At 45.7% G+C, this 20,936-nt stretch overlaps 1 protein-coding gene across 5 annotated transcripts in view; it reads right to left on the reverse strand.

The window, feature by feature from the left end:
- The window catches only part of HGF (hepatocyte growth factor), a 111,770-nt gene that overhangs the window by 30,198 nt on the left and 60,636 nt on the right, over nt 1-20,936 (reverse strand). For 4 of the 5 annotated variants that reach the window (XR_004540727.1, XM_033959762.1, XM_033959761.1 and 1 more), the window contains 2 exons: nt 17,393-17,431; nt 8,228-8,324 (listed from right to left, as the gene is read on the reverse strand). Coding sequence is in view for 4 of the 5 variants with exons in the window: in XM_033959762.1 (XP_033815653.1) it covers nt 8,228-8,324; nt 17,393-17,431 (136 nt within the window). In the remaining variant the exon portion in view is untranslated. The remainder of the gene's footprint in view (nt 1-8,227; nt 8,325-17,392; nt 17,432-20,936) is intronic. The other variant, XM_033959763.1, reaches the window with a different exon arrangement.

Genomic DNA, 20,936 nt, shown 5'->3' on the forward strand with positions numbered 1-20,936 from the left:
GGCAGCCCAGCTACCTCCCGTGGTTGCCATCGACACCGGAAATTCAATGCCAGGGCTGTATCCGGCCACTGGCATTGCATTTCCAGGCTAAGTTCAGCTGTGCTTGACATAACCGGCCAAGTCATAGTGGCCAAAGATTGACCTGCTATTTAGGCGGGTCTATCTGGCCACTAGGCTTAGCTGCTCAGCCAATAAATATGGTGGTTAGTTGGCTTGGTGCTATTTAGCCAGCCAGGAACCATTCCCAAGAGGTTTATTTTCTGATATAGTCGTCCTAAGACACTTGAGCCAATAGACCTCTATTACTCTGCTGCCGAGACCGCTCCCCTAAACCACGCCACAGTTTCTACGCAGACAGAGGAGATGGAGCAGCTGAACAAGGACATCCTACTGGAACTATGGAGTCTCAGGGAGGAGGTGCAGCGCTTGAGGAGCATCAGGGAGGATGAGGTCTTCATCGACGAAGCCATCAAAGAGGTTTCCCATTTGGCAGAGCTGACCCATGACAGATCCATCCTCGAGACACCCAGGTCTCCAGTTACAAATTCCACGATCGGGGTGCAAGAAATGATAGGAGATACCGGTCCCTGGCAGCTGGTATCCTCCTCCACGGGAAAACGTAAACCCCCCCCCCTTTTCTCACTTCATTTTTCTTCTTTTTGTCCCAAACAGGGCAGCTCTACTTCCTCACCACAACTCAATCTGAACAACAGGTACCACGTCTTGCAGGATATTACTACCGAAGAGATAGCGGAAGAAGCTCGAGAAGACACCCAGCGCACAACTTTGACTCCAAACCACGCTGATCATCCCCCCCGGAAGGAGCGCAGAGTGGTAGTCATCGGGGACTCCATGCTGCGAGGAACCGAGGGTCCAATTTGTAGACCAGATTTGCAGTCGAGGGAGGTCTGCTGTCTCCCTGGAGCCAGGATTCGTGACGTCACCACCTCTATCGATAAAATACTAAAACCTACTGACCACTTCCCTATGCTTCTTATCCATATAGGTACAAACGACACTGCAAGGAACACCGTAGAGAACATACCCGATGACTTCAGAGCCCTGGGTAGGAAGCTGAAGCAGACGGGTGCACAGGTGGTCTTCTCATCCATCCTCCCAGTTAGAGACAGAGGAAGAGCCAGGGAAGAACGCATCCAACGTACCAACGAGTGGCTTCGCAACTGGTGCATTGAGATGAACTTTGGATTCCTGGACCATGGAAAGGCACTCCAGGGACTGCAGGGACCAGACGGACTTCACTTGACCAAAAGAGGTAAAAACGTACTGGGACACCGTCTAGCCCGCCTACTTCGCAGGGCTTTAAACTAGGTAAGTTGGGGGAGGGTATCCACTCACATTCCACAGCAGTAAGGAACCATCCAGTGGAGGCGAGACACAACCGCCCTTTTGAGCCCAAGGTAAGCACCCATAGCACGCATGACAGCTCTAACAAACACAAGGGATGGAGGGCCATGTATGTCAATGCACACAGTTTAGGCAACAAAATTCTGCAATTGGAAACCGAGATAGTGAATGCCAACCTAGATGTGGTGGCAATATCCGAGACCTGGTTCACGGACTCTCATGGGTGGGATATGGCTATACCGGGTTACAGTTTACTTCGTCGAGACAGAGAAGGCAGATTAGGCGGAGGGGTAGCGCTATACATTAAAGAAGGAATCAAAACCACCAGAATCTCGGAAGTCAAGTACAGCGGGGAATCCCTCTGGGTGAACCTGGCCAGAGGGAGAGAAAAATGCCTGTATCTTGGTGTGGTATACAGACCTCCAAGACAACCGGAAGACAAGGACACGGAACTAATCGAAGACATAGAAAATATCGCGCTAAGGGGGGACGTTGTACTAATGGGTGACTTCAATATGCCAGATGTAGACTGGAGCACACCTTCAGCAACAACCAGCGGAAGCAAGAGGCTATTAGCCTCCATAAAAGGAGCACGCCTCAATCAAATGGTAATGGAACCCACTAGGGCCCAAACGATCCTTGACCTAGTACTCACCAATGGAGAAAGCGTCTCAGAAATCTTCGTAGGAGATAAGCTAGCCTCCAGCGATCACAACATGATATGGTTCAATCTGAGGAAAGGTTTCCATAGATCAAACACTAAAACAAAGGTACTCAACTTCCGAGGAACAGACTTTGCACGTATGGGAGTTTTCGTCCATCAGGCACTCCAGGACCAAACGGAGACAGAGAATGTGGAGGATATGTGGTCATCCCTGAAATCGGTCATACACGAGGCAACCTGCCGTTACATAAAATCATCACATAAACAGCGAAGAAAGGACAAACCCCAGTGGTTCACCGCAGAGATCTCACGTCTCGTTAAGGAGAAGAAAAACGCATTTGCTTCCTTCAAACGCACCGGGAAAAGCGAAGATCAACTGCTACACAGGATCAAGTCCACAGAGGTCAAAACGGCAGTCAGGGAGGCCAAACTTCGAGTGGAAGAAACTCTAGCAAACAACATTAAGAAAGGGGACAAATCCTTCTTCCGGTATATCAGTGACAGGAAAAAGAACACAGACGGGATAGTACGCCTGAAAAAAACAGACGGGAATTACGCAGAATCAGATCCCGAAAAAGCAGAAATACTGAATAAATACTTCAGCTCGGTCTTCACCTGCGAGGCGCCAGGGTCCGGCCCTCAATTGAAACCACAGTCAAACACAAAAGACCCGTTTCGGAGTTTTAAATTCACACCCAGCGAGGTTTACTTTGAGCTAACAAAACTCAAAGTGGACAAAGCCATGGGACCGGACAATCTGCACCCCAGAGTGCTTAGGGAGCTAGGTGATGTCCTGGCAGAACCGTTAGCCGTACTATTCAATCTCTCACTGAGTACAGGGACAGTCCCCTTGGACTGGAAAACAGCTAACGTCGTTCCTCTACACAAAAAGGGTTGCAAGACAGAGGCTGCAAATTACAGACCGGTGAGTCTGACATCAATAGTATGCAAAATCATGGAAACACTGATCAAACGCCAGTTGGACACGGTCTTGAACGAAGGGAATCTACGGGACCCCAATCAACATGGATTCACCAAGGGTAGGTCCTGCCAATCAAACCTCATCAGCTTCTTTGACTGGGTAACAAAAAGACTGGATGAAGGAGATTCACTGGACATAGTGTACCTGGACTTCAGTAAAGCTTTTGACAGCGTCCCACACCGCAGACTGTTAAACAAGATGAAATCAATGGGGCTGGGAGAGACTCTGACGGCATGGGTCAGAGACTGGCTGAGTGGCAGACGTCAGAGGGTGATGGTTAACGGTACTTTCTCTGGGACATCGGAGGTGACCAGCGGGGTGCCTCAGGGCTCGGTCTTGGGTCCGCTCCTCTTCAACATATTCATAGGAGATCTGACTCAAGGGCTTCAAGGTAAAGTAACATTATTCGCCGACGACGCCAAACTATGTAATATGGTAAGCGAGGACAATTTACAAGATAGTATGGCGCAGGACCTGCGCACATTGGAATGCTGGTCCTCAACCTGGCAGCTGGGCTTCAATGCTGGAAAATGTAAGGTCATGCACCTAGGTAACAGAAACCCGTGCAGAACTTATACCTTGAACGGGGAGACCTTGACCAGGACTTCAGCGGAACGAGATTTGGGAGTAATCATTAGTGCAGACATGAAATCTGCCAATCAGGTGGAGAAGGCTTCCTCAAAGGCAAGGCAGATGCTGGGTTGCATCCGTAGAAGTTTTGTCAGCAGAAAGCCTGCTGTCATTATGCCATTGTACAGGGCCATGGTGAGACCTCATCTGGAATACTGCGTGCAATTCTGGAAGCCACACTACCGCAAAGACGTGCAGAGGGTCGAGTCGGTCCAAAGAATGGCCACCAGAATGGTCTCAGGGCTTAAAGGTCTCCCGTACGAAGCAAGACTAGACAATTTGCAGCTCTACACTCTAGAGGAGCGCAGGGATAGGGGAGACATGATTGAGACGTTTAAATACATCACCGGACGTATAGAAGTGGAAGATGACATCTTCCTTCTTAGAGGCCCCTCAACCACAAGAGGGCACCCGCTCAAACTCAGGGGCGGAAAATTTCACGGCGACACCAGAAAGTATTTCTTCACGGAGCGAGTGATTGATCGGTGGAACGGGCTTCCAGTGCAGGTGATCGAGGCAAGCAGCGTGCCAGATTTTAAGAATAAATGGGACGCCCATGTGGGATCCCTAAGAGGGTCAGGGCAAAACACTAGCTAATCTTAAGGGGAGGGTCTATAGTGGGCAGACTTGATGGGCCTTGGCCCTTTTCTGCCGTCATCTTTCTATGTTTCTATGTTTCTAATCAAAATGACTATTATCCAATACAATTACTGTGATTCCCCCCCCCCCCCCCATAAGCTTTGCTCAAACTGGTAAGTCCCTCCTATCTCCAGATTCTGTCCCCTCTGCCTTGCTGCTCTGTATGCTTGGAACAAGCTGCCCAAATCCCTACGGTGGGCTCCATTTCTGGCAGTGTTCAAGGCCTAGTTAAAAGCCTACCCCTTTGAGAGTGATTTCGACTCCTAACTCCTCTCACCTTGGGTTCTGCCTCCCCAACCCTATATGTTCTCTCTGTCTGTCCAAGTTAGATTGCAAGCTCTTCTGAGCAGGGACCGTCTATTAAATGTCAAAATGTACAGCGCTGCATACGCCTTTCAGTGCTATAGAAGTGATAAGTATTGTAGTATTAGTGCTGTCTTATACTAAGACAAACCAGTCTCATCAGTGTGCAGATTAGAGAATGACACGGTGAAAAAATTGGTCCCCGTCACCGCCCCGTCCCCGTCTCACCATCCTCTGCACCGCCCCGTCACCGCCATTCCCTTCACCGCCCCGTCACCGCCACTGCCACCCCATTCACCGCCCCGTCACCGCCACTGCCACCCCATTCACCGCCCCGTCACCGCCACTGCAACCCCATTCACCGCCCCGTCACCGTCACCGCTGCATACATAAAAGCCTCAAACGGGTACGATTTTATATACTTTTCTTTATTTACGTATAAAGGAAACATTCTTTAAAACTTTAAAACTTAGTTAAATATTAGTTAATAACTATACAAAAACAAACACGACATGTACTTTTAATGCTTACAATGTTAGCCTACATGGTAAGTAGACGCGGCCGCTGTACCTAATCGCGGCAAAGATCTCCCTGCCGTGATTAGCATAGTGACCACGGCTACGGCTGCAAGTCTCCCCTCCCCCCAGCGATCACGACAGGAGGGCACCCAACCCCTCCTGTATGCTTCTCCTCTGATCCTCCTTCCCTCAACCAAGCATCTCTCTCTCTCCCTCCATGAGTCCAACTTTTCACTCTCTGCGCTCTCCCCCTTCCCCAGTGTAACATTTCTCCTTCCCTCCTTTCTGTCCTCCCCATCCATCTTGCCCTCTCCATGAGTCCAACACTTTCTGCCTCCTGCACACTTTCTCTCTCTGTCCTTGCCTCTTCCCTCAGTGGTATCCCTCCTTCGCACCCCACAACCCAACATGCTCTCTCCCCATGCACCATCTCACCTTCCCCTCCAGTGTGTAGCACCTTTCCTTTCCCTCCTTTTCTGCCAGGTTCAGCAGTACCTCTTCTCCCTTCCTTTTACTTCCCCCTTGTCCAGCAGTACCCCTTCTCCCTTCCCTGTTCCCATTGTCCAGCAGTACCCCTTCCCTCCTGTCCAACAGTATCCTTTCTCCCTTCCTTCTTCCCCTCCTCCCCTTGTCCAGCAGTACCTGGTGTACACTGGGCAGGAAGAGAAGCTCCGGCATCAGCGTCAGCTGACTAGCAACTTCCTGCAGCTGCATCTTTTGCTGGGACTCCTGTCTTCGTGTATCCGGCAGATATGCGAAGGCAGGTGTCCCATACGATGGGGGGTTGCTAGTCAGCTGACGCCGGAGATTCTCTTCTTTCCCAGTGTGCAAGATTGCGCCAGCGTCAGCTGATTTGCAACTGCCTGCTGCCGTCGCGTATGCCGGGACTTCTGCCTTCGCGTATCCAGCAGATACACGAAGGCAGGAGTCCCAGCATACGCGACGGCAGCAGGCAGTTGCTCAGATTTCGGGATCAGGTTGCCCAGTTGCAGTTGCCCAGATTGCGAGTTTGGGTACTAGACTGTGTATTCCTGTAGACCCCCCCCCAACGGCCCTCCCGACAATCGCAGCAGAAGGGTACCCAACCCCTCCTGCTGGACCCCCCCCCCAACGAACCCTCCCACCCCGGAACCCCCTTAGTCTTACTTTCCAAGTTGGACCGGACGGCTCCTCACACGTATGGCCAGCAGGCTTGCCTCCGTCCAAATGAGGCGGGCCCGCCCCTACCCTGCCCAACCCACAGGATCCTAGGGCCTGATTGGTCTAGGCACCTAAAGCCACTCCCGCTATAGGAGGGGCCTTAGGTGCTTGGGCCAATCAGGCCCTAGGATCCTGTGGGTTAGGCAGGGGAGGGGAGGGGCGGGCCCGCCTCATTTGGACGGAGGCAGGCCTGCTGGCCAGACGAGCGAGGAGCTGTCCGGTCCAACTTGGAAAGTAAGACTAAGGGTGGTGTTTCGGGATGGCGGGGTTTGTTGGGGGAGGGTCCGGCAGGAGGGGTTGGGCACCCTCCTATTGGCGATATAGGGGGCCGTTGGGGGGGCCGGCAGGAGGGGTTGGGCACCCTCCTATCAGTGATCATAGGGGGGCTGTTGGGGAGCTGGCAGGAGGGGTTGGATATCCTCCTGCCGCGATCATTGGGGAGGGCTGGTTCTGTCGGCCTGAAGGGCTGAGCACCTTCCTGCCGGCGATCGTCGGGGGGGGGGGGGGCGGGTTCTATTGGCAGGAAGGGTTGATCTGACAAATGCAAGTTGGATCGAGAGTAAATGCGGCAACGTGCGAGTTGGATCGAAAGTTGGAGGAGACAGACAACATGGCGGAGACATCTAACACCCGGTCACGAACACGGTGAAACACAGGTAAATAGCGGTTCCTAGAAGGGGGGACATTGGCCTGCGGGGACAAATCTATTCACCGTTTTTGCGGGCGGTGAAAGGATTTGTCCCCGCGTCTGCGGCGATTTGCTAATGAGGTCACCATAACCCGCAGCCAAACCGCAGCCACGCAGCGGTTCGCTGCGGGGATCGCTCCCCGTGTCATTCTCTAGTGCAGATCTCTGCTTTGAAATCTGAGTTGAGTTGCAGTAAAAATGGCCCCTCCAGGGGTTACCAGTAAATAATCTACTCCCAACACAGAAATAGATGGATTACATGGGATCTGAAATTCAGGGACTTCCTCTCCTCCAAGGATACCCCTGAGAAAAGCCTTCTCTATCTTGGGAAATGATGATGTCACAATAACAGAACCCAAATTAACTTTAGAGAAAAGAAACAACATCCAGTATACCAAAAAATCCCTCGGGCAATATCAAAATGTCTCAAAAGAGAAAATTGTTACTCCTTGGAGATTTCACAATTAGAAGCATTAATTTGGAAACAAAGTTGAAGAGACAAGAGATGTAAAAGGTTAAATGTCTCCCAGGATCTGCAGCTGTTGGTGAAATCAAAGAACGTAAGGAGTCTAAATTTGATGTTATCCATCTGGTAACAAATCAAGAGATTATTTATTATTTATCACCTTTTGAAGGAATTCACTTTAGGTGGTGTCAAGCATAAGCAATAGACAATTACAACAGTAAAAATACAAGGTATGACATAGTTTGCTGCATTACAATGGTCCATCAACCCTGCTGGACTAGAAGGAATAAAGAATTAGGCCTGGGAGGGGTCTACCCAGTCCAGAGGGGCAGTGAGGGCAGCTCTGAATTATTCCTTTCCCATGCTGTAGCTTGAAATCTGCAGGATTGATCCGTAGTGGATTAATTTGGCTTATTTAGTTTTACGATGGCTGTATTAATGTTCACTGCAATGTTTAGGATGTTGCCTTTTCCTAGGTATTCCCTTGTTGTGTGACTCATGGATTAATACTATAAATTATTTTTTCAGGTGGGTGGGGGGGGGGGAGGTTTAAAAATGATTGGCCCTGGGTATAAATGAATTTACCAGAAATAATTTGTCATGTTTTCCTCCTGGTGTACTTGCATTCACAGGCCAGAAATATTGAGGTTATTGACCACTGTCAATGACCCGGTGGATTGAGACTGAGTGAGCTTAACAGCTTTGCCAAAATATTATCGCAAATATTGTTCATTGCTGAGTTCACTAAACTATGTTTTACTGTTCCTCTTACCTGTATCTCAAACTAACCATCCAGACTTCACCGGTTTGTGTTGAGATTCCATTCACAATTCTGACATGCTTCGATGATCCACAAGAATGAACAGAATCTGAAAAAAAGGACAAACATCATATTTTATTAAATGCACTTACTTAGCAAAATCTGCTCACGAGAGAACATCACTGTGCCATCTGCAAAGGAACTGAGAGGAAACGAGGGATGGGGGAATATGATTCAGACATTCAAATACTTGAAAGGTATTAACGTAAAACAAAATCTTTTCCAGAGAAAGGAAAATGGTAAAACCAGAGGACATAATTTGAGGTTGAGGAGTGGGAGACTCAAGAGCAATGTTAGGAAATTCTTCTTTATGGAGAGGGTGGTGGATGCCTGGAATGCGCTCCCGAGAGAGGTGGTGGAGAGGAAAACGGTAACGGAGTTCAAAAAAGCGTAGGAAGAACACAGAGGATCTAGAATCAGAAAATAATAGTAAATAGTGAAGAACTAAGGCCAGTACTGGGCAGATTTGCATGGTCTGTGTCTGTATATGGCAGTTTGGTTGAGAATGAGCTGGGGAGGACTTCAAGGGCTGGGAGGGTGTGGATGAGCGGGAGTGAGCTTTGATGGAGACTTCAACAGTTGGAACCGGACAGAGCTTTGGATTTTTGCCCAGAAATAGAAAATAAGAAAAAAATTTTAAAATTGAATCAGGTTGGGCAGACTGGATGGACCATTTGGGTCTTTATCTGCCGTCATCTACTATGTTATTATGTTATATTACTATGAGATTGAATGTTTCATGTGTAACTATGTTTTCCTGAAGGCACCCCAGGAATGGAATCGTCTGCCTTTGTTCATTAGAAAGCAAAGTAACCTTGATGACATTTATTTTGCAAAATGAAATATGAGCATTAAGAAATTTGCAATTTTGAAAGCACTGGTCGCTTACTTTGTTTGTATTTCTATATGTATTGTATGGTTTGTATTATAAGAACATAAGAATTGCCGCTGCTGGGTCAGACAAGTGGTCCATCCTGCCCAGCAGTCCACTCACGCGGTGGCCCCCAGGTCAAAGACCAGTGTTCTAAATGAGTCCAGCCTCACTTGTGCACGTTCTTGTTCAGCAGGAACTTGTCTAACTTTGTCTTGAATCCCTGGAGGGTGTTTTCCCCTATGACAGACTCCGGAAGAGCCTTCCAGTTTTCCACCACTCTCTGTCCCCTTTTAACTTTAGAGAGTGTCCTCTCGTTCTCTCTACCTTGGAGAGGGTGAACAGTCTGTCTTTTTCTACTTTGTATTTAGTCCCTGGAGGGTGTTTCTCCCTATAACAGACTCTGGAAGAGCGTTCCAATTTTCTACCACTCTCTGGGTGAAGAAGAACTTCCTTACGTTTGTACAGAATCTATCCCCTTTCAACTTTAGAGAGTGTCCTCTCGTTCTCTCTACCTTGGAGAGGGTGAACAGTCTGTCTTTCTCTACTAAGTCTATTCCCTTCATTATCTTGAATGTTTCGATCATGTCTCCTCTCAGTCTCCTCTCTCACTGTACGGCACTGTTTATATTGTGAGCTGCCTTGGGAAAGGCGCGTTACAAATAAAATATGAGCATTAAGAAATTTGCAGTTTTGAAAGCACTGGTCGCTTACTTTGTTTGTATTTTTATATGTATTGTATGGTTTGTATTATAAGAACATAAGAATTGCCGCTGCTGGGTCAGACAAGTGGTCCATCCTGCCCAGCAGTCCACTCACGCGGTGGCCCCCAGGTCAAAGACCAGTGTTCTAAATGAGTCCAGCCTCACTTGTGCACGTTCTTGTTCAGCAGGAACTTGTCTAACTTTGTCTTGAATCCCTGGAGGGTGTTTTCCCCTATGACAGACTCCGGAAGAGCCTTCCAGTTTTCCACCACTCTCTGTCCCCTTTTAACTTTAGAGAGTGTCCTCTCGTTCTCTCTACCTTGGAGAGGGTGAACAGTCTGTCTTTTTCTACTTTGTCTTTAGTCCCTGGAGGGTGTTTCTCCCTATAACAGACTCTGGAAGAGCGTTCCAATTTTCTACCACTCTCTGGGTGAAGAAGAACTTCCTTACGTTTGTACAGAATCTATCCCCTTTCAACTTTAGAGAGTGTCCTCTCGTTCTCTCTACCTTGGAGAGGGTGAACAGTCTGTCTTTCTCTACTAAGTCTATTCCCTTCATTATCTTGAATGTTTCGATCATGTCTCCTCTCAGTCTCCTCTCTCACTGTACGGCACTGTTTATATTGTGAGCTGCCTTGGGAAAGGCGCGTTACAAATAAAAGAAAAGAAAAAAAAACCCCAAATAAACTCATTTTCAAGTTAATGAAACATTTTCACTTCTGAGAGGAGTGTTGCAGAAAGGCTGAAGTTTGAGTCTACAGAATTAATTTGGAAATCCTCCAACCTGCTTACCTTACATAGTTTTTTTTTCTTTGCTTTTCTTAGGGCCCCTTTTACAAAGCCGCAGTAAATGCACTGAAGCCTGCTCAGATTTCAAAAATGCATAGGATGAACGCAGAGGAAGATCTCTAATCAGAAAATAATGGTATATATTGAAGAACTAAGGCCAATAGACTTGCACGGTCTGTGTCCCGTATATGGCCATTCAGTCATGGATGGGCTGGAGAGCGCTTCGATGGCTGGGATGGACTAGAATGAGCTTTGATGAAGACTCCAGTAGATGGAATCTAAGCACAGTACCGGGCAGAGCTCTGGGTTTCTGGCCCAGAAATATCTAGAAAAAGGACCATTTAGATTAAATCAATAATTTAAGAGAGGGTACGCTGGGGTGAGGGAGGGGGGAGGTTGGTCAGAGGGAACATAAGAACATAAGAATTACCGCTGCTGGGTCAGACCAGTGGTCCATCGTGCCCAGCAGTCCGCTTACGTGGCGGCCCTTAGATCAAAGACCAGTGCCCTAACTGAGACTAGCCTTACCTGCATAAGTTTTGGTTCAGCAGGAGCTTGTCTAACTTTATCTTGAATCTCTGGAGGGTGTTTTCCCCTATAACAGCTTCCAGAAGAGCATTCCAGTTTTCTACAACTCTCTGGGTGAAGAAGAACTTCCTTTCGCTTGTACGGAATCTATCCCCTTTTAACTTTAGAGAATGCCCTCTCGTTCTCTCTACCTTGGAAAGGGTGAACAACCTGTCTCTATCTACTAAATCTATTCACTTCATTATCTTAAATGTTTTGATCATGTCCCCTTTTTTGAAGCAGTTGTTCATGCAGGATTTTGTCGAACTCCTTCTGAAAATCCAGATATACAATGTCAACTGGTTCGCCCTTATCTATCTGCCAGTTTACTCCCTTGAAGAAGTGGGAGAGAGGCCAGACCCACACAGTAGAGGAGGAGGGGACAGAGACATGGATGCTAGGCCACAATATGGAGGGAAGGAGGGAACAAGGATGCTAGGTCTGTGGTGGAGGGGGGGGAGAGGAGGGGACATGGGGAAAGTGAGGCTTAGTGGTTAAAGCTACAGCCTCAGCACCCTGAGGTTGTGGGTTCAAACCCATGTTGCTCCTTGTGACCCTGGCCAAGTCACTTAATCTCCCCATTGCCCCAGGTACATTACATAGATTGTGAGCCCACTGGGACAGAAAGGGAAAATGCTTAAAGTACCTAATTAAACTCATGTAAACCATTCTGAGCTCTCCTGGGAGAACAGTATAGAAAATTGAATGAATAAATAAATAAATAAATGATGGACTGCAAAGGAGAGGGGTGGGGGAGGGACCATGGATGGTCAGATTAGATCCCTTGAAAGACTCCTTAACTTTACGAAAGCAATAAAAACATACCTTTTCACCATAAGACGGTAAAAGGGGTCAAAAGAGGCTACAAGTTAAAAATAGCCAAGGAGGTGAAAAACTTCAAGCCATTCTTTCGATACATTAAGGGGAAACGACTCGTGAAGGAAGCGGTGGGTCCGTTGGATGACCGTGGAATAAAGGGAGTGCTAAAGGAAGATAAAGAAATCGCCGACAAACTGAACACATTTTTTGCTCTATGCTGGAAATGAAGACGGGAAATTGACAGGGCTAACAGTCAGTCTAGAAGAGGTATACAGGCAGATTGATAGGCTAAAAAGCGATGAATCCCCAGGACCGGATGGCAGCTATCCGAGGGTCATCAAGGAACTGAAAGGGACTATAGCTGAACTACTTCAACTAGTAGCTAACCTGTCGATCAATTCGGGAAAGATTCTGGAAGACTGGAAGGTGGCGAATGTTACGCCGATCTTCAAAAAGGGTTCGAGGGGAGATTTGGGAAACTACAGACCGGTGAGTCTAACCTCAGTACCGGGAAAAATGGTAGAGGAGCTGATAAAGAACCGCATCATTGATCACCTTGATGGACACCTTATACCTCCCATACCTGGAAACTGTTCTGCTACCTGCACTAAGTCCCCGGATGTCTCCTGGAGTAGACGGACTGCTTGCTGCAGCTCTGATCTTTGTCCCTGCTTGGATATACTTCCTGCTTCAACAAAAACTCCTGTCTTGCTACAATACTTCTTATTTTGGTGATCGGACCCCATGGCTTTCTCGAGGTGAGCTCTAGGACAAACTTTTTTAAAATTTAACAGACTTTCCCTCCTTTTTCCAAAATTTACATAACCCTGCAAATGTCTTGTCCCTTTTAAACTCCTTTCTTTACCAATGATATAATATTTACTGTCAGTGAAAAATTGCTTTAATTTTTCTATATCATTATTGACATAATTATTCAATGTAAAACACCATCTATTATATTTAACATTGTTTTTTACCACAATGGTGAGGTGAGGACCAGCTAGCACGGTTTCAGCAAAGGCATATCTTGTCTGATGAACTTGCTGCACTTTTTCGAGGGAGTAAGCAGGCAGATAGACAAGGGTGACCCGATCAGCATTGTATATCTGGATTTTCAGAAGGCGTTTGACAAGGTTCCTCATGAGCGACTACTTCGGAAAATTGCGAGTCATGAAATTGAGGGTGAAATACTCACGTGGATCTAAAACTGGCTGGAGCATAGGAAACAGAGAGTGGGGGTAAATGGACAATACTCGGACTGGAAGAGCGTCACCAGTGGGGTGCTGCAGGGCTCGGTGCTTGGACCTGTGCTCTTCAACATCTTTATAAATGATCTGGACATTGGTACGACGAGTGAGGTGATTAAATTTGTGGACGATACGAAGTTATTCCAAGTTTCCAAGTTTATTATAAGAATTGATAAATCGCCTATTCCATGTTCTAAGCGATGTACATCTATAAGTTTACAAAGTTAGGGTAAACATACAAACTAAAAGAACTTAATATTAAACAGGTTAAAATAACATAAAAGTACTTAACATAAAATCGCATGACTAGACAAAGGCAACAAGACTGATTAACATGTTTGATCAAAGAAGGGTAAAATTATGGGGAGAAATACAATTCAATATAAAAGAAACATTTAAGGTTAAAAACATTAGGAAAAAGGGAGAAATTTAATATAAGATGTAAAAAAAGAAAAAATTCAATTAGTCACTGAAAGCGTCTTTGAAAAGGAATCGCTTAAGTTGACTCTTAAATTTATCGAGCATTTTTTCCTCTCTCAAATAAATTGGCAAAGCGTTCCAGGCTAGAGGTGCCGTAACTGAAAAAATGGAGTGACGTCGTGTACCAATAACTTTTAACAACGGAACAACTAATAAGTGTTGTTCAGTTGAGCGTAATACTCTTGAAGTATTATAGGGGATTAAAAATTTATAAATAAATGCTGGAGTTTTAAAAATTATAGATTTGAAAGTGAGTAAATTTAATTTGTATATTATGCGATATATAACCGGCAGCCAATGTGCTTTCTCTAGCAAAGGCATAACGTGATCGAATTTCTTAGCGTTTTCAATAATTTTAATCGAGGCATTTTGTATAATTTGTAAGCGTTTGATTTCTTTTTGGGCTATTCTTTTAAATAAGGCATTACAATAGTCAATCTTTGAAATAACTAAGGAGTGTATCAATATATTCAGGGATTTTGGGCATAAAAATTTTTTCAATGAGCGAATTTGACGGAGACTATAGAAAGAAGATTTCACAACATGACTGAGTAGTGAAGGCACAGGGGGATTGTGAAGATCTGCAACGTGACATAATCAAGCTTGAGAAAGAGGCATCAACATGGCAAATGAGGTTCAATGTGGATAAGTGTAAAGTGATGCATGTTAGGAACAAAAACCTCATGCACGAATACAGGATGTCCGGGGGGGTACTTGGAGAGACCTCCCAGGAAAGAGACTTGGGAGTTCTGATCGGCAAGTCAATGAAGCCGTCTGCACAATGCGTGGCGGTGGCAAAAAGGGCAAACAGAATGCTAGGAATGATTAAGAAGGGGATCACAAACAGATCAGAGAGGGTCATCATGCCATGGTACGCTCTCACCTGGAATACTGTGTCCAGCACTGGTCGCTGTACATGAAGAAGGACAAGGTACTACTCGAAAGGGTCCAGAGAAGAGCGACTAAAATGGTTAAGGGGCTGGAGGATTTGCCGTACAGTGAGAGATTGGAGAAACTGGGCCTCTTCTCCCTTGAAAAGAGGAGACTGAGAGGTGACTTGATTGAAACATTCAAAATACTGAAGGGAATAGACTTAGTAGAGAAAGACAGACTGTTCACCCTCTCCAAGGTAGGGAGTACGAGAGGGCACTCTTTAAAGTTGAAAGGGGATAGATTCCGTACAAATGTAAGAACATAAGAAATGCCTTCACCGGATCAGACCTTAGATCCATCCAGTCCGGCGACACACACACATGGAGTCTAAGCTAGGTGTTCCCTGATGAAGACCTTGTTTACCCGTATCCCTCAATGTGATTTGCAAGAAGGTGTGCATCCAACTTGCCCTTGAATCCTAGAATGGTGGTCTCCGTCACAACCTCCTCCGGGAGAGCATTCCAAGCTTCCATTACTTGCTGTGTGAAAAAGAACTTCCTGACATTTGTCCTGGGCCTGTTGCCCCTCAGTTTCAATCCATGACCTCTTGTCCGAGTCACATTTGACAATGTGAATAACAATGTTTCTTGCTCTATTTTGTCGAATTATTTTAGTATTTTAAAAGTCTCTATCAAATCCCCTTGCAGTCTTCTCTTCTCGAGGGTGAACAATCCCAGTTTTCTGAGGCGTTCTTTGAAGCTCAAATTCTCCATACCTTTTACTAGCTTCGTGGCTCGCCTCTGCACCTTCTCCAGCAGTGTTATATCCTTCTTTAGGTAGGGAGACCAGTGTTGGATACAGTATTCAAATGTGGTCTGACCATTGCTCTGTAAAACAGCATTATGATGTCCGCCGATCTACTCGTGATTCCCTTCTTTATCATGCCCAACATCCTATTTGCTTTCTTTGCCGCTGCTGCGCATTGAGTCCTGTCTATCAGTATCCCCAGGTCCTTTTCTTGTTCGCTCTTGCCCAGTGTTACACCTAACATTTTATATTCATGCTCCTTGTTTTTTCTGCCCAGGTGCATCACTTTGCATTTTTCTATATTAAACTTCATCCGCCACTTTTCCGCCCAATTCTCTAGCTGGTTCAATTCTCTCTGGAAAATTCACTGTCCTTTTGTGACCCAACTGCCCAACATAGTTTTGTGTCATCTGCAAACTTGATTATATTCTTCTTCACCCAGAGAGTGGTGGAAAGCTGGAACGCTCTTCCGGAGTCTGTTATAGGGGAAAACACCCTCCAGGGTTTCAAAACAAAGTTGGACAAGTTCCTAAAAAACTGGAATGTACGCAGGTGAGGCTGGACTCATTTAGAGCACTGGTCTTTGACCTGGTGGCCGCCTAGTGAGTGGACTGCTAGGCAGGATGGACCACTGGTCTGACCCAGCAGCAGCATTTCTTATGTTCTTAAGTAACTCCCCCTTCCACGACCGATAGATGACAAAGAAATGCACAGCTCTCCCTCACTATTCACGGTTTTCCTATTTGCTAATTTTTTTCTTCTTCTAAGTTTCTTCTAATTTTCATCTATTTCCAGGCTGCCCGAACCTCCCCAGACCTTACCTGGTGGTCTAGCGGTGCCGTGGGACAGGAGCGATCTTCCTACGCTCTTGCCCCGTGCAGAGCCATCATCAAAATGGTTGACCTGAGTTCCCATTGTAGTCTTGAGACTACAACAGGAACTCAGAGCACCATTTTGATGATGGCTCTGCATGGGTCAGGAGTGTAGGAAGATCGCTCCTGCCCACGGCACTGCTAGACCACCATGTAAGGTCTGGGGGACACAGGAGGGAGGCAGGGGTGGGTCAGAGCTGGCCCAAAAACATATTCACAATTTTTCCATATTTACGGGCTGGCTCTGCACTTAACCCATGCGAATATGGCGGGAGAAGTGTATATTGATACAAGATCCTTAATCTGTGTCCCATTAGGATAAAGACTTATATTGAAAAATCTTGCATTGTAACCTGTTAAGTGTATGTTTTGTATGTTGACCTGTAACCTGTCCTGGGCTTTTTGGGAAGGATGGAATAGAAGAAAGATTAAATAAATAAACAAGTAGAGAGGGGAAAGGAGGGGACAAGGATCCTAGACTGAAAATAGGGGGGGGGGGGAGTGGCGGTGGGATGTGGATGCTGGACCCATGAGGAGAGGAGAGCTAGGGGGAGAAGGGGAGGGGATGTGGATGCTGGACCCGTAAGTAGAGGGGAAAGGGGGTAAGAAGGAAACCAAGCCAGAATGGGGGTTGAGAAGAAAGAGATGCTTGACCATAGAGAGAGGGAGAGAGAGATGCCAGACTATGGGGGCCAAGGAGGGGATGCAAGGTGCATGTGAGAGAGGGGTGGGATTTGGAGGGAGACAGAACTGCAGTTGGGCTGAGAGAGGGCAAAGGAAAAGGCAGGAAAGGCCTCAGGATAGAAGAATTCTACGTACAACACGATAAATAAACTTCAACATTTTTGCCAGGAGTAACAAGTGAACCCTTGGTAAAATCATCTCTGAAAAAGTTCCCCATACAGAAAATGTTATACACACATGCTGCAGTAGAAACGATGTAGCTCAGGGTTTCTCGCCCCTATCCTGGAGACCCCATAGCACACCCGCAATGAACATGCATGAGATAAATTTGTATACATAGAGGAAGTGGGTGCAGACAGCCCCTGATATAGCTTAACTTTAAATAAAGGCTATTGATTCACTCACCACCTAATTTTGATAGAGGAGGTGTTGGGTCAGCTTCACCTGAACAAGTTTAAAATGATAAGAAAAAGAAAATTAGGAATGTGTAGAATCAAAAGTAAAAAGATATTTAACTCCAATGTTTATAAATATATTGTTGAAACACACTGTTTTGGACCCAATAGTCCAAAAGATTGAAATGGCCAGGAAAGGCTGGCAGGGACGAACCTGTCATTTTCAACAGCACCTAACCAGATTGTGCAGCTGAAAATGCCCAATTAGCATCCCCGATATTTGATACTTTGGAGTCATTCCGGGGATGGATTCGGCACCTGATCAATTAAAATTGGCTGAGTAAATGGACCACATAAAAGGCAGTCCTACTCTGACGCTTGCTAGAACCAGTTTTGTGCTGGATATGCCTTAGCTTCTAGCATAGGAAATAACGCCCAGAGCTGCTGTTAATGGCATTTGGAGTTACCAGCTGCACCATAAGCTCATGGGAACAACCCCTGGCCCACAATATTACATTTATTTTATGCATGTTTGCTTGCACTCTACTTAGGTGATAAGTGTATTAAAAAAATGATAAATGTGCAGCATTGTTGCTTTCCTCAAAGTTTTCACAACAAAAAGGAAACACAACCCCCATGTAAAATCAAACAGAAAACAAAAACCAGTGGGAGGTCTGCAGTTAGATTTCTCAGTGATGAACCGGACTAGGTTTATCTATTTCCACAAGTGATTTAGTTCATATTACAACCGTAAAGATTTTCATCACAATACATAAGAACATAAGCATCGCCTCTGCCGAGTCAGACCATAGATCCATCGTGCCCATCAGTCCGCTCCCGCGGCGGCCCCCCAAGTCAATGACCTGTAAGTGATCTTTTACTAAGACATTTTATCCTATATAGTACCCCTCTAATTATACCCTTCAATCCCCTTTTCCTTCAGGAACTCGTCCAATCCCTTTTTGAAACCCAAAATCATACTCTGCTCTACCACCTCCTCTGGAAGCACATTCCAGGTATCCACCACCCTCTGAGTGAAGAAGAACTTCCTAGCATTTGTTCTGAATCTGTCTCCCTTCAATTTTTTTGAGTGCCCTCTTGTTCTTGTTGCTCCCGCCAGTCTGAAGAATCTGTCCCTCTCTATCTTCTCTATACCCTTCATGATCTTGTAAGTTTCTATCATGTCCCCTCTAAGTCTCGCTTTTCCAGAGAAAAGAGCCCCAGCTTCTCCTGCCTTTCAGCATATGAAAGGTTTTCCATGCCCTTTATCATTCTTGTTGATCTTCTCTGGACCTTCTCAAGTATCGCCATATCCTTCTTAAGGTATGGCGATCAGTACTGAACGCAGTATTCCAGATGTGGGCGCACCATCGCCCGATATAGCGGCAGGATAACCTCACTGGCGCCATCTACTGGAGATCACTAGTACACCCCTGAAGAAGGCTTTCTTTCCCAAGCCGAAACACGGACCGTGTTGGGTCCATTGAAAAAGGATAAAGGACTCTCCAAACTGGCACATATTTATCTATGTACTTGTTTTAACATTTTGAGTATGGTTAATAAAGCACAGTGGTTCTAAAGGCTTCCCTTCCCCACATTTTTGCTTTCTGCTTCCCCGTCAATTACTGTGGAGGTTTTGCAACTACGGCAGACCTATGAGAACTGCACTAGTAAGTAGGGGACATTGACCTCTGGAGTCTCTCTATGGTGCCCAAATGTGGATATGCTTTTGAGATGTATGCACAACTTAATTGACTACGGAGCTGCCAACCATCAATAACTGGTTGTGCATCTGGCTGTACACAATTATATCACGCTAAGTACTCAAATACCATAGTGTGCAACCCAACAGGGGTGTGGCCAAGGGTGGGTCATAGTCCAAAAAACTGCACGCAGAATAATGGGTGCTGGGATTTACTCCAGGTTTGAGCTGTAAGTCTGGCGCTCAGAACTAGGCACGAGAATTAAGTGCTTTCTATAAAAGGCAACCTCCCTTTATAGACTAGCATTCGGGCACTGATCTTTTCTCAGGACAATTTATATAAATTAACCTTTTAACCGCTGGCATCAGTGAAAAGTATTTACATACTCTCCTCTAAGCAGACTTTGCCTAGGGTTACCATGGCCACGCCCCCAGGCCCGCCCAGTTCCACTAGTGTCATGCCCCATCCCACCCCCATCCCCAACCTCCTTAACCTGTTCATGCACCGGGACAGCATCCACACATGCGCATATGCGATGCGATGACATCATGCTCGCGCGTTCACGGATGCCGTCCCGACATTGGAAGCTTTTCAAAACCCGGACAAAGTGCCGGGTTTTGAAAAGTCATCCAGGGAAATCCAGACGTCTGGTAACCCTAACTTTGCCGCAAGGTACTTTCACTTTGAATATTACCCAGGAAACTGCACATATGAGGGTTCTTCCAAGTTTATTATTAAGTTTCAAGTTTATAAGATTTTAATATACCGACCATCAAACAAATATCTGGCCGGTTTACATTAAATTTTTAAAAAAAGTAAAGAAAAAGAAATTGAAATGGTAAATATTTAAAAGTGCATAGAGTGGACATAAAAGACATTAACAAGACAAACTTGAAAGTGAGGATAAAAGGGAATGGGAGGGTAGAGTTACATTTTAGAGAGAAAAGGGAGAAAGGGGAGTTGGGAATAAAACATATTGGCTGGGGAAGGTTCTTTAAGAGAGAAATAAAATAAAATAAAAAAAAATATTGTGAATGGAATAAGAGGGAGGAGTAGAGTCTAAACAGAAGAGAATGCGTCGCAAAATAAAAAAGTCTTCAGGCTTATCTTAAATTTATCTAGATGCTGTTCGTCTCAAAGTGGTTGTGGTAGAGAATTCCACAAAGTTGGGGCAGATACAGCAAAATTTATTTTCCGTGTATAATAGAACTCTTTTATGGAGGGAATTAAAATAAGTTTTTGATTTGTTGATCTCAAAGTTCGTGGAGAACATTGAGGAATGAGGAGTTTATGAAGGTATGAAGGCTGATGAGAAGACTTTATTTTGAAGGTCAAGAGGATGATTTTATAAGTGATTCGATGAGCCACAGGGAGCCAGTGTGCATCTTTCAGGACCGGAGTAACATGATCATATTTGCCTAGTTTATAGATGAGTTTTATTGCAGTATTTTGTATTAATTGAAGGCGTCGGATTTCTACACTTTCATATTTTCACAGTGGTAAGAGGGTGTGGCGTAGAATGTCATGTGACTAGTCAGTCAGGCAAAACAGTGTGATTATGCGGAAAAGTGATGTACTTTTCTTTTGAAATATTTAATAGTGTAAAAAAACGTTTTGAAGATCCTTCGTAGATAGCTACACATACTTTGCAGAGTACGCATGTGCAAGTCCTCATGTGGGTAGAACATTTTCTCTTAAACCCATATATGGGCCGAAAATCAACACCTAGCGCTAGTGGTAAAAGTAGTTAGTGTCTGTCTTGTGTGCATGTTACATAGCAGCAAATGCTCAAAGGGCTCGAGCGCCAGAGCTAACGTGCACCAAAGGTAGCTGCAAGTTTTATGCAAATAT

This window comes from Geotrypetes seraphini, chromosome 9 (genome assembly GCF_902459505.1).
Source record: "Geotrypetes seraphini chromosome 9, aGeoSer1.1, whole genome shotgun sequence".
NCBI classification, from domain to species: Eukaryota; Metazoa; Chordata; class Amphibia; order Gymnophiona; family Dermophiidae; genus Geotrypetes; species Geotrypetes seraphini.